The sequence below is a fragment of the Myotis lucifugus genome, unplaced genomic scaffold (assembly GCF_000147115.1).
Source record: "Myotis lucifugus unplaced genomic scaffold, Myoluc2.0 scaffold_10, whole genome shotgun sequence".
Lineage (NCBI taxonomy): Eukaryota > Metazoa > Chordata > Mammalia > Chiroptera > Vespertilionidae > Myotis > Myotis lucifugus.
Genome location: NW_005871058.1, coordinates 9994934 through 10009067, shown reverse-complemented (window position 1 = coordinate 10009067; position 14134 = coordinate 9994934). Strand labels below are relative to the sequence as shown.

At 38.2% G+C, this 14134-nt stretch overlaps 1 protein-coding gene across 1 annotated transcript in view; it reads right to left on the bottom strand.

Annotated features, from left to right (window-relative positions):
* Window positions 1-3171: 3171 nt before the first annotated feature.
* Window positions 3172-14134, bottom strand: part of CLEC9A (C-type lectin domain containing 9A) — a 15210-nt gene continuing 4247 nt past the window's right edge. The window contains exons 3-6 of the mRNA XM_006084336.3: window positions 9006-9152; window positions 6010-6149; window positions 3988-4109; window positions 3172-3304 (exon numbers count right to left, since the gene is read on the bottom strand). Of these exons, the coding sequence (XP_006084398.1) occupies window positions 3172-3304; window positions 3988-4109; window positions 6010-6149; window positions 9006-9152 (542 nt within the window). The remainder of the gene's footprint in view (window positions 3305-3987; window positions 4110-6009; window positions 6150-9005; window positions 9153-14134) is intronic.

The following is a 14134-nucleotide window of genomic DNA, read 5'->3' as shown; positions in this document are numbered from 1 at the left end:
AAAAAATAATCAATAAATTAAAAAAGAAATAAAAAATAAGAATAGAAAATAATTATAGCATTAATTGGAAAATATGAGTTGCTGAGATCAATTTTCCATTGAGAATCAGAGAGGGCAGCGCCCCCTGAATTGGCTTTTCAGCAAGAGAAGACCTTGTCTAGGCTCTTGTGTGTTTAGGTAATTCTGAAGCAATTGCAGGAAAACTCAAACGAGGAACATGGCCCTTCCTGGTAGGCCCAGTTCCCCAGGGTACAAAATGAGCTATTTCTTTTCCTGAGGATATTGAACCAGCTCTTAAAACTTATCAACAGGAAACAGGTCTTGAGCCCTATAACAGCAGGAAGTGTGAGCAGTGTAATGGGAGCTTTTACTTCGGGGATATAAACAAATTATGAAATAAATAGTCTATTAGGTTGCCTCAGGGTTGGCCTTAATATTTGGGGGTCAAATACTTGGTGAAGGGATTCTTATCAATTTTGAAGAATAGAAAAAGCAGCATAATCCAAATTAAAGTGTACATAATATTTTTTACAAGGTTCATTGTATGAATAGACTAATAGAATCTAACAACAGTTATTAGTCTTTCAATCTTATTACTCTAATGTTTTTTTTCTTTTTACTCAGTTAATGTACTTTAACCATACCATATTGCAAAGCCTCTTTACTTTTGCAGGGACAGATTTTTATATGTTCTTTTCTTTCCCATTTAAAAAAATATTTTTACTGATTTCAGAGAAGAAGGAAGAAGTGAGAGAGATAGAAGCATCAAAAATGAGAGAGAATCATTGATCGGCTGCCTCCTGCATGCTCCACACTGGGGATTGAGCCCGAAACCCGGGCATGTGCCCTGATCGGGAGTTGAATAGTGACCTCCTGGTTCATAGGTCGATGTCTCAACCACTGAGCCACGCTGGCCGGGTTCTTTCCCATTTTTAAAAGCTAACTTGAGATGAATCAAGATACCCCCTTTGTTACTGGTGGGGCTAGGTAGGGTATAGAACTGATTATCCCAGTGCTAAGGCCCAGTCTCTTACCACTGCCTTGAAAAGGCTTTGACATTCTGGGCCAAAATCAACCTGCAGGAAAACATCCTCCACCTGTAGTACCTGCGTGGAAAGAGTATCACCACTGAGGGAATTTGAAGGAGCTCTGCCAGCTGCACTGTAGATAACGTTCTGACTTGTAAATACTGCATCCCATGCCGGCGGGATGACGTCAGCCGAAGGATGTTTGCCTTTTGCTTCATTGTACTTTTACCTAGAAGAATTATTAAATACTTCCTATGCTTTCTCTAAACATAGCTCGTGACAATACTTTGAAAAAGCTTGAAGAAAAACAGCCTTCACTATTAAAAATTGCTATTGTTCCTCCTTTATTCCAGGTTATTATATCCAGCTGCCAGCTGTGAAAACCAAACATATGCTGTTTTCTTGGCTCGTCTCCTTTTCTAGGTTTCAGCAGAAAACTAGAGAAAATTCCTCATGTTGAAATCCCCACCATTTAAACTGAAGGTTAAGGGTAAATAAAATAAAATAAAATAAAACACAAAAACATGCAATTCTCTTCCTTAAAGGACCTTCCTCTTCAAAGGTCACCTTTTACAATAGACTTATAGGTTTGTTTAAATGATTTGCACCATTTCAGTGACTTAGGTTTTATTTTACTTTATTTATTTAAGTGCTGTCTTTATTATAAAGAAAGATGAGAATCTAGGGTGGCTCAGCTATTCCTTGTGAAAAATGAAAGATTTAATAAAAATATATCACATTTAGAAAATATTTGATGAGAATCTACTGTGTTATTGTAGTGATGGTAATGGTAAGGGGTAGCAGAGTAATGTAATATTAGTGAATTTTTCCTTCCCATAGATCATAAGATATTTTTGTATCCACTGTCTCTTGAGAACAAGCTAGTCCATGTTCAAGGAGCCTACAGAGCTAGGACACAAATTGTCTATAAATGTACTTGAAGAAATTTATTCACTTTAAAAGATAAATTCTCTCTAGACAGTTGCTGGCATTTTACATATAAACTTTATCCTTTCAATATTCCTTGGACATGAGCAGGAAAAGGGGTAATTTTTACCTGGAATACAACATAAGGTAGATGCCTAGAGATGATTGGCGATTTACTACAAATAATAGCAAGCATCGATACAGTGTCAAACTCTATACCCAAGGCACTACTCTTAGCAATTTACATATATTAATGATCTAAACCTCAAAAGTATTTTGAAATAAGTTTATTATTATTTTACAGTAGATAAATTAAGGCACAGAGGGATACAGTTAAAAGTGCTGGAGGGCTAACCTTTGAGAGTCCTTTGATTTGTGAGTGGTGGGGATGGTCAGTGAGAGGGAGAAAGGAAGCACACAGCTACCCTTCACCAGAGACAGGCTGGTATTGGCAGCCTGACTATCCCTTTCACTTATGTGAGTACTGGTAGCTCATCTCTCTAGTAGAAATTCACAGTTCTAAGCAGGGTATTGTCTTACAGGCAGCAGATATCAGCATCTCTTCCTTCCAACTTGATAATCCAGATCCCGGAGCTCCTATCCTACCAGTCTGATAACAATGCCTTGGAAACGTAGCAAATGCATAAAAGATCTGGCAACCCTAACCCATTTGGCTCAGTGGATAGAGCGTCGGCCTGCGTACTAAAGGGTCCCAGGTTTGATTTCGGCCAAGGGCATGTACCTTGGTTGCGGGCACATGTTTCTCTCTCATTGATATTTCTAACTCTCTATTCTTCTCCCTTCCTCTCTGAAAAAAATCAATAAAATATATTTTTAAAAAAGAGATCTGGCAGAAAGTGAGTTTTAAAGACAGCATTTATTTAAAAAATTAGCAAGAACTGCACCATCTCCCCAGTGAGATAGAATTCTGTGTAGCATTTATAGTCATTCTAGACTAAAAACAAAACAAAAACGACAAATGAAAGTGATTTTTCTTCAGTTTGTTTTCAGCCTTTCAGGGTTTTATCTTCTGTAGCCCTAAATCAACTTTATTCTTGGCAATTCGAACACAGTCAAAAGGATGTCTGCGAAATACGAAAGAATATTACCCATGGCAAATGCAAAAATAAGTTTTGAGTCCCAGGTAGCTCATTTAGCCCACACAGAGGTTCACTTCTGCACTTGCTCTTTGGCATTTCTTCGAACTCAACTTCTTTCAATCAGGGGATCTTAACGTGTACTTTTCACAGATAAAATATTTCCAAACGGTACAGTTAGCGGAAGACAGGACCTTGTTTCTGAAGTATCCACAGAGCTGGTGAGTTGATTGGGGTCTCTTTGTTGGTAACCTGGAGAGATGAGTCAGTATACCTGAGGTTAGGTATGGGGTTTACGGAGGTATTCTTGTGGGTAACTTATGAGAGGTGTGTAACTTTTTATTTTGTTCTAATATGGCACCCTCCTATAGTAGTTTTGTCCTCCTTCTTCAAGGACAGAGCTGTTTTCTCTCAATAAACATATGTTAGCATATTATGAACAAACTGCATATTTGAGCACACAGATAGGCTCTAGAGTAGAACATCTTCCCTGACTCTTAATTTTCAAAACACTAAGGCACCTGATTCTGTTCATCAGTTTCCCTATGGTCTATCTGAAAAGCTTAATATGGAAATTCCTTAATAATTACTATAATCTCTTTCCCTTAGCACTCTCTAGTTATTAAATTATACAAAGGAAAATATATTTGATAAGTAAATAATATTGTTCAGACTTTCAGATGTTGATGTAAATGTTCTAAAGTGAGGCGAGGCGGTAAAGCTGAGAGGAAGGGGGAGAAGAAAGAAGGAGGAAGATTTAGAAGCCATGAAGCTATTCTTAAATTACTCAGCTTTGATTCCAATCAGAAGTCTATGAAATGATAATGCTGGTTATGTTTTTTGGAAGACATCTAAGGTATAAAATAAAATAAACATTTGAATTCCCTTATGTATTTTCTTCTTGAAACATTGTGATTTTTCCCTTAGACACTTACAGGTCAGGGGACGGAGTGGAGCCATCTTGCCAAAACCAAGGTTGGCTGGGTCCATCCTGAGAAAGTCCCACCCAGTAATCATGGGCACTTTTGATCTTCCTCAGGCTGTCAGTGATGAATTCCTATAAGAAACAAGAGCTGGCTGGTGAACGGAGGGTGTGGGGAAAACAACAACAAAATACCATGAAATATAAAGTGTGTCATCTTTCCTAGACAGAAATGAATGGAACTTTAAAGCTGGAGAAAGGAGGAGGTGTATTTACAAGAAGAAATACATATCATAGATTTTATTTTCTACTAGAGGCTCGGTGCACAAAATTCGTGCATGGGGGGGTGGGTTGTCCTTCAGCCCAGCCTGCACCCTCTCCAATCTGGGACCCCTCAAGGGATGTCTGCCCACTTAGGCCCAATCCCGGTGGGATCCCTCTCACAATCTGGGACTGCTGGCTCCCAACTGCTCGCCTACCTGCCTGCCTGATTGCCCCTAACTGCTTCTGCCTGCCAGCCTCATCACCCCCTAACCACTACCCTGCCAGACTGATTGACACCTAACTGCTCCCCTGCTGGCCCGACGCCCCTAACTGCCCTCCCCTGCTGGCCTGGTCACTTCTCCCTTCCCTTGCCAGCCTGGTCCTTCTCAACTGCCTTCCCCTGCTGGCCTGATTTCCCACAACTGTCCTCCCCATGGGGGCGCCCATCTTGTGTGTTGGAGTGATGGTCAATTTGCATATTACCTCTTTATTATATAGGGTTGCCATATGATCAATGTAGTGTTGAAGACCATGGGAAAAATAGGCACCTGATATTAAAATTATTTTAACAGATTTAGAGTTTGGCAGAGATATATGTCAAACAAGGTAAGTGTTATACTGAACCCTCATTATCAGAAGAAGTAAAGTATCCTCAACATCATAGACCACGTAGATCATTCTTTCACAGTATACTTCAAAATGAAAAATAGGCCCTGGCTGGTTTGGCTCAGTGGATATATAGCATTGGCCTGCAGACTGAAGGGTCCTGGGTTCCATTCCAGTCAAGGGCACATGCCTGGGTTGTGGGCTTAATCCCAAGTGGGGGTGGGGGTGCAGGAGGTAGCCGATCAATGATTCTCTCTCATCATTGATGTTTCTATCTCTCTCTCCCTCTCCTTTCATCTCTGAAATCAATTAAAAATATTTTTTAAAAAATAAAAAAATAGTTTGGAAGATCCCAGAAGGAACTTAACTGTAGGTATATTTTTTGTTAGAGGAAACTTTCTAATGTTGTCACCAAATTTGCACAGAAAATATAGTGAAACCCATACTTGTAGTAAATTAGTTCAAGTTGCCTTGCTTTATTGCACATAGTTAACAAATGTTCTCCCATTATTCTTGTAAAAATGAACTTTGATTAATTACTGAATATAGCTGCATATACTTAATGAATTCAGAAATGTGTAGCCATAAATTCTACTTCACACATATATATGGATGGAATGATTTCAGAAAAACTTTATTGTTTGCTTAAGATGTTAGTAAACTGGGTATAATGTTCATAAAACAATTTATTTAGCATATCCTTATTTTCATACACCTTTCCATTTCATGACAGCGCCTCAATTTTCATATCTCTGGTTTTCTTTGATAATTGAAAAAATTTTATAGTTTATTATTCTTCCCTACAGCATTAAAAATAATAAACTTAAAACATATATACCATTATAATGTATGTATATTTTAGAGTTGATTAGCATGTCACAAAAATGGTATTTCTTTTATTCGTTCCCATCTTTGATTAACAAAGGACATAAAACTATCATCTGCTAAATGATTTCAGGATAACTGTTCTGTTTTTTGTTTTGCTTCTCCAATTAAAAGGAACACAAATCATACTAATTCCTACTTTGTCTCTTTTAAACCTTTACAACAAATATATTGCTGTCATAAAATATTAAGGAATTCTATCTTATTTACAATTAATCCTTTCTTTTAATGGGTAACATGGTATTTTCAGAATGATAGGAAGCCATAACACAGTGTTTACCATCTCTTCTTTGCTGTCTATTTGTAGAAGACTGGAACCCTCCTTCAAACAATCCTCCTTACTGGTTTCCCAATTATTCCAACTTTCAAAGACGTGGTAACAACTTTTTCCATTCTGAATCCAGTTGTCTGGACAAGGAGCTTTGAATAAAACATTTTACTTCATTAAAGTTATTGTAAAAATATTAGAAGAACATCTCTCAAAAGAACCCCTTAAATCACCCCCCAGTGAAGCTGAACACTCTAATCGAATGGGTCATATCTTGCAGTATTTACAATTTAAGCTTCTCTGAGGCTGACTACAGTAAGATTTACACAATAATTTCCAACTACAATAGGTCTCTAAGTTAGTTTAAGGTAAAATTAACTTGGGAATATCTTTTTTCAAATTGTTCCTCTTCTATAATAATTGACATGATTATTCTATTTTTATAAATATCTCCTTTACTTAAGTTTATCTCATTTATAGTCCTCATTTGTTTGCTTATCATTTTCTATCTGTTAATCCGACTGGCCCAGTCTAGTTGGAAATGTACTGGACCATTAGGCAAGTTGAGTAATAAGCCTCAAGTTAATGCTTAAATTATGAGAGTTAAACATGAACATATTTTGCCCTGCTAGTGTTGCTCAGTAATTGAGAGTAGACCTATGAACCTGGAGGAGGTGATGGTTTGATTCCCAGTCAGGGCACATGCCTAGGTTTTGGCCTCAATCCCCAGTAGGTGGCATGCAAGAGGTAGCTGGTCAAAGATTCCCTCTCATCAATGATATTTCTATCACTTTATCTTCCTACCTCTCTGAAATCAATTATATATAAATAAACTAGAGGCCCGGTGCATGAATTTGTGCACCAGTGGGTCCCTTGGCCTGGCCTGCAGGATTAGGCCGAAACTGGCTCTTTGACATCCCCCAAGGGGTCCTGGATTGTGAGAGGGTGCAGGCCAGGCCAAGGGACTCCACTGGTGCATGATCGGGGTCAGGGAGGGATGTGGGAGGTTGGCCAGCCAGAGAGGGACTGCAGTAGGGCTCCAGGTCGTGTCGAGCCCATCTCACTCAGTCCTGATCGGCCAGACCCCAGCAGCAAGCTAACCTACTGGTTGGAGTGTCTGCCCCCTGGTGGTCAGTGTACATCATAGCAACTGGTCGACCAGTTGACTGTCTGCCCCCTGGTGGTCAGTGCACCTCATAGCGAGTGGTTGAGTAGCCTTAGCATATTATTAGCATACTAGAGGCCCGGTGCACAAAAATTTGTGCACTCGGGGGTCCCTCAGCCCGGCCTGTGCCCTCTCGTAGTCTGGAACCCTTCAGGAGATGTCCACCTGCTGGCTTAGGCCTGCTCCCTGGGGGAATCGGGCCTAAGCTGGCAGTCAGACATCCCTCTGGCAGCCCGGCAGCCCTCAAGGGATGCCCACTTGCCAGCAGAGAGAAGGCCTAAGCTGCAGTTGGACATCCTTAGCGCTGCTGAGGAAGTGGGAGAGGCTCCCACCACCACCGCTGTGCTGGTAGCCATCAGCCTGGCTTGTGGCTGAGCCGAGCTCCCCCAGTGGGAGCGTACTGACCACCAGAGGGCAGCTCCTGCATTGAGCGTCTGCCCCCTGGTGGTCAGTGTATGTCATAGTGACCTGTGATTCCCAGTCGTTCTGCTGTTAGGGTCAATTTGCATATTACCTTTTTATTATATAGGATTAGTTGAATGGCTGACCCGATGACCAGATACTTAGCATAGTAGGCTTTTATTATATAGGATGTTTCATGTACAATGGAGAAAGCAAGCAATGCACCTTCAAGAATAATTTGAAAACATATAGGTGAAGAAACTTAAAAAAAAACATGTAGCCAATATGCTTAATTTAAGACTTTGATATAACTAAGAAATAAGCCATATGTGTAATCAGTTTTATGGAATCTGCCTTAAGAAATAATATAGTCACAAAAGATGGATGCTCAAATGTATAAAAGGAGAATCAAACAGCAAGATTTTGACCAAGTGTTTCTGGCACAGTTTTATACAGGAAAAGATACTGAAATTTGCAGCACTCAAGTTTTTAGACAAAGTCAGAAATAGTTTTTTATCAGTTTCCATGGCCCACATGCCTAATTTTTAAAGGTTTATCAATATCCTTTGTTTGGAATCCATGCTAATTAAGATACTGAATATTGTTATAGTTATAACATAGTGTTAACAATGGCAACTGAAGGGTGGAAGAACATCCTGGATATGTCGGTCTCCAAGTGGATATTGTCATCAATTCAAGATTGATGGTCAGTGGTGGTCCTACCACATGCTTGCAATAGCTTATTATATTTAAAAACATTGTTGGGCACACAATGATTCAAATTTAATCAGGAGGAGCTATGGTAGGTTTTTGACCTCTCTCATTGGTGATTACTTAAGTGGTATCCACTACAGGGAAGTCAATTCTCTGAATTATAAGCATTATTAAATGTAAATTAAGTAATAATAGAATAGAAACTATATAACAAGTAGAAATAGGCTGTTTTAGGTTTAAAATGCTTGTAAGGGATGTAAAAAATATCACTGAAATAACCTCATATAATTTTTTAAAAGAGCTGAATTCTCCATTGTTTTTAGTTTTAAGGTAAATACTCTAATTTTCAAAATGATATTTGCTGAAAGAGTCATCTCAATTTGAATATATTTGAACTAAATATATTGAGGGATTTAGAGCTACAATTAATGATACACTTACAAATTTGATTGGATAAAACATCTGACCTACTAATCTCACACATTTCACTGAAATTTGAGTGAATGTTTTTCTTTACCTGCATTTTTTTGGAACCTCTGTATTTTCTACATACTATTGAAATACAGAAATAAGATCAAACTGGTGAGTGGATCAAATGATGTCTCTTCTATTATAAAATGCTGACTACAATTTTGCAGAGAATAAAACGAATGTCACTGAAGTGGGGTGCAGGGTTGGTGCATACATTCATATCTGCAAAGTGAAAACTTATTTTCATATCAGTTACCTGATCTGGAAAAATTTTGCATCAAGGTTTGGCAGTATTTTATCTGGAGGCCATGGTTTTTCTGCCACTGTGTGAAGTTCAACAGCGCTCTGTCTTGTTGCATGAGTTTTTCTTGCTGCTTCTTTGCAATAGCTGACACCTGGAAAACTTCAAACAATAACAATCATTTCTACTAAATTCCTGACAACTTATAACAAAGTCATCCTTCCGCATAGACTAAAAACAACTACCAATTACTGATGATTTTTTGTGACATTAGTTTGCATTATTTTGTTTTTGTTTAAAAATTTACATTGTTCAAGAATTATCTACTATTCTATGCTGTACATCTAAAACTAATAAAAAATAATATTGAATTTAAACTGTAATTAAAACATAAAATTAAAAACTATATATCTAAAGGAAATGTGAGGAAAAACTATTAATAAATAATACTTACTGAAAACAAAAGCAATTTATTTTGTTCAAGAATACAAACTAAAAAGGATACATAGCAAAAAGCTCATTTGTTCCCCGTGTCTTTTTATTCACCCAATTCTATTCCTCCAAAGCAATTAGACTTACCAATTTATTTTTTATTCTTCTAGAGGTATTTTGAATTTTACAAGCAAATGAACATAAACTGCCCTTTCTTACCTTTACACAAATGGTAACAACCTGTTTGCATGGTTTTGCACCATTCAGTACTTAAATATATATTTTGGACAAAATTTTATATCAGTACATAAAGAACTTTCTCATTATTTCATTATAACTTTACTAGAGGCCCGGTGCACGAAATTTGTGCACGGGGGAGGGAGGGGTGAGGAGGAGGTGGTCCCTCAGCCCAGCCTGCACCCTCTCTAATCTGGGACCCCTCTGGGGATGTCTGACTGCCTCTCGCAATTCAGGACCCGCTGGTTCCTAACTGCTCGCCTGCCTGCCTGCCTGATTGTCCCTAACCACCTCTGCCTGACTTCCTGATCACCCCTAACTGCTCCCCTGCTGGCCTGACCACCCTTAATTGCTTCTGCCTTGCCCTGCACCCAGGACCCAGGATTCCCTCCCTCTGGTCGGCCGCAGGCACCCAGTACCTGGGCCAGCTTTGCCCAGGCCAGCCACTGCCACAGAGGACCGTGGGCAGGCAGCTTTGCCTGGGCCACAGCCACAGGCACCCGGGACCATGGGGTGGGCGGCTTGTCCCTCTCCCGGGCCGCAGCCTGGCAGGTCCCCATTCCTCTCTCATGAGTTCATTTGTGCCTGGCTGGTCCCCATTCCTCTCTCCCCAGTGTTGACTGTCTGAGCCATTAGGGCGTGATGGCATGAGGGTGTGATGATCATTTGCATATTAGCTCTTTATTATATAGGATAGCAGTCCATTGTATGGATACATTTATCATGATTTTAGAAATTTTCTATTGACTTTTAGATTATTTGTAATCTTTTGTTATTACAGAAATGACTACTATAACAAAGAACCTTAGTCATACGTAACTTCACACATGTGTGAGTATATTTTTAAGATAAGTTGCTAGGTCAGTTTAAGTGCATTTATTTAAACCAGCGGTTCTCAACCTGTGGGCGGTCGAATGACCCTTTCACAGAGGTCGCCTAAGACCATCCTGCATATCAGATATTTACATTATTATTCATAACAGTAGCAACATTACAGTTATGAAGTAGCAACGAAAATAATTTTATGGTTGGGTCACCACCTGAGGAACTGTATTTAAAGGGCCAGAAGGTTGAGAACCACTGATTTAAACCATAGTAGATACTTCCAAATTACCCTCCATATATGCAAATGGCATCTTAATATTATTTGAATTTACACTTCTCTTTTTATGTTTGATGTTGAAACTTTTTTTGCATACATATAAATAAATAAAACATTTTTAAATGAAGTGTATAATTATATCCTTTGTGAATTTTCATTGGGTTTCTAGTTTTTTTTCTTCGTGTTTCTATGAGGTCCTTATTATGCGAGAAGGGCTAATTGAGAAGGCCTGGAAGCAGCCTGAGCAGCGCTTCTAAAGTTCCTGCATGGAGCTGATCCCTGCACAAGGCACCAAACACTAATTAAAGAGTGTAGCTTTGTAGCCATCAGTCTGAGAATTTTCTTTGCGAGATTATACTAGCTGGTCAGTCTTGTTTCTTAATGACAAATGATTGATGATTCACTCCTGGTTACAAAGAGACCCTGAAAAGTCCCTGCTGTTGAGGCTGGTTACCTCGACAGAATGTGCCGGGGTGGTTAGCAAAATACCAAAATTTCCAGCAAGATTTGGGGCTCCCTGGTACCAAGGTGTTCTGTGTACACATCAGTGGCTCCTGATTCAAGAGAGAAATTGTGTCCCGAAAGGACCTTGCAAGGGAAGAAAAGGGTGCCTGTCTGCATCTGGCCTCCCCAGACCTCTTATTGTAACACGTATCCTTATGTTAATGCCGTTGTTAAATTATATCCTCTTCTTATAATAAACTGTAGATCTGTGAATGCTTTGACTTTGGGGATCACTGTTCTACAAGTCTTCTGTAGCAACCAATCCTGTTTCACGGATCCTGTTAGTGTACTTACATTTTGGAAAAGGTAGTTTTTTTGTATGATATAAGCTACAGTGACATTTTCCCAGTTTGCCTTGGCAAATGAGGTAGTTTACCCCACACTGATCAGATATCTTTTTGGTCATTTTTATGTAGTAAAAGTTTTATACCTGCCCTAACCGGTTTGGCTCAGTGGATAGAGCATCGGCCTGCGGACTAAAGGGTCCCAGGTTCGATTCTGGTCAAGGGCATGTACCTTGGTTGCAGGAACATCCCCAGTAGGGGGTGTGCAGGAGGCAGCTGATCGATGTTTCTCTCTCATCGAAGTTTCTAACTCTCTATCTCTCTCCCTTCCCCTCTGTAAAAAATCAATAAAATATATTAAAAAAAGTTTTATACCTGAGATTAAACTTTTACAAGTATATTTTACATTTACTCTTTGATGTTGCTGGATTTTTTTTTGTAAATTATAAGATATGACTTCAATTTTCTTCCCCTCCCCCCCCCCCATGGCTCATAGTTGTCTCACATCATTTATTGACTCTTTCCTCTCCATACTCTTTATTTGCCATCTTTCACTTATTGCAAATTTCCAATGAAGTACTTGATTATGCAGTATTTCTATTGTTTTGAGGATATTCAAGTTATCTACTTATCTTTTCATATATCAGCACCACATAATTTCAGTCACTTTAGATTTTTACTTTATTTTAATATCTCATAGGGCCAACCCTTCTCTTATTTTCAGATTATTTTTATATTAATCTTTGCTTATTCTCTTCTTATAACTCTGGCTAGCTTATTAAGCCAGTTCTTTTTCAAAATCATGTTATAAGTACCTATATGTCTCTATTTAATTAAATATTTATCTAAACATGAATATCGATTTTCTTAATCCTGTTTGATTTTTATAGAATTTCTTGACCCGGTGGCTTAATGTTTTTAACCAATTATGGAAAATAGCTATCCTCTAAGTCTTATAATTATACTACTTTTGCCCAGCTCTCTTTCTTCTACTTTTGGGTTTATTATTGCACATACGCTAGTTAGCTCTGCCTCAAAGGGAGGCTTAGCTTTAATTTTTCTGTGTTCCTAATAGTGAATATTGTCATGAAGAGGAAGTTTGTGTATAAAAAAAAAAGCAATTTGCATTTTCATGTTGTTTGTCTCCCAATTAACTGGTCAACATTCCCAATAAAATATTTAATTGCATATCTGCATAGTCTGACCTGTCTCAGTCATCAACATTGCTACTGAGAAGGAAATGCTAAAAACCAAGAGCCATGGGCCAGAGAAAGCAGATGCTTATGCCCTATCCATCTCTGGATAGGACAAGTAACCCAGCTGTCAGTGGCTTATTTATTTTCCTTCTTCACAAAAGGCTGGGTCTCATGAGTGGGGAGTAGGACAGTGGTGTTATTTACTTTAGCCTATTAATAACCTGGCACATTTAAACAATGAAAAATAACAAACTTCCTCTCAGGACTTTGAAGTACTAATCTAGAGTGTTTAATTTTGATGACTATCTTAGATTAACTATATTTTTGAGGTTATTGTTGCTTTGCTTATTACTACTTGAAGAGCTTGTACCACATAAAACTGTAATAAAACTGAGAAAAGGAAATGAGACTTTTCTTTAGTTTCCCCCCCAAGTGGGAAGGAATGTACTGCACCTTTATTAGTGTTGGGGTTATAATCAATTTGCAACCAGTGAAGAGCAAAGATTTAAACAAAATAATTACCTGGGGCAATATGGAACAACTTATTTTTAGAAGGAAATAAAAGTATCTGTTATAGCCCTGGCTGGTGTTGTTTAGTGGTGAGGGTAAAAAAAAGTATTTGTTATAAGATGTTATATGTTTTACCTAACTGATGAATCAGGAAAATGAAAAATAATAGTAAAAACAAATGAAAAAAATCTGATTTCTTAGAAAATGTTTTGCACTATGGAGTTTTTAAAATAGTAAGTCAATATAAGTAATATGGTAGAGAAAAACCAGGAAATACAAAATAGTAACATGGAAGCAAGAAATTACTTCTACTTATCTTTAAATTTACCCCTCCTTTAATTCCTCCTCCTTCTTTGCCTTGCTTTATGGTATTCCATAGTGTGTATATATCATTAATTTAAATAGTCCCTTAATCATAGGCATTTGAGCTTTGTCTAATATACTATACTCCCTATTGCTACACATGCAGGTTTATCTACAGGGAAATTTTTCAAAAGTGAGATTTATGTGTCAAAACCAACCAATACAGAGTTTGTTAGGAACATGATTGTCTTGGTAACATGATTGTCTTGGTTATCTAAACAGATTTCATGAACTATGCAGAGAAGAAAAAGTTAAGTATCTATTGGGCAGCAAGTTTGAGAACGCAGAAAATGTACAGTATGCTTTCATTAACATATTTAGTATGTACTATGTGCTTTTCAATTATATAAGAATTGCTGATTGCAGATGATAAATTATTTTTATTCATTTTTTGATAAATTACCCTATATAATAAAAGCCTAATATACAAATTGTCCCCTCAGGAGTCCAACTGGCAGTTTGCCCCCCTTGTTATGATGTGTCCTGACCCCCAGGGGACAGCGTGGAACATGGCAG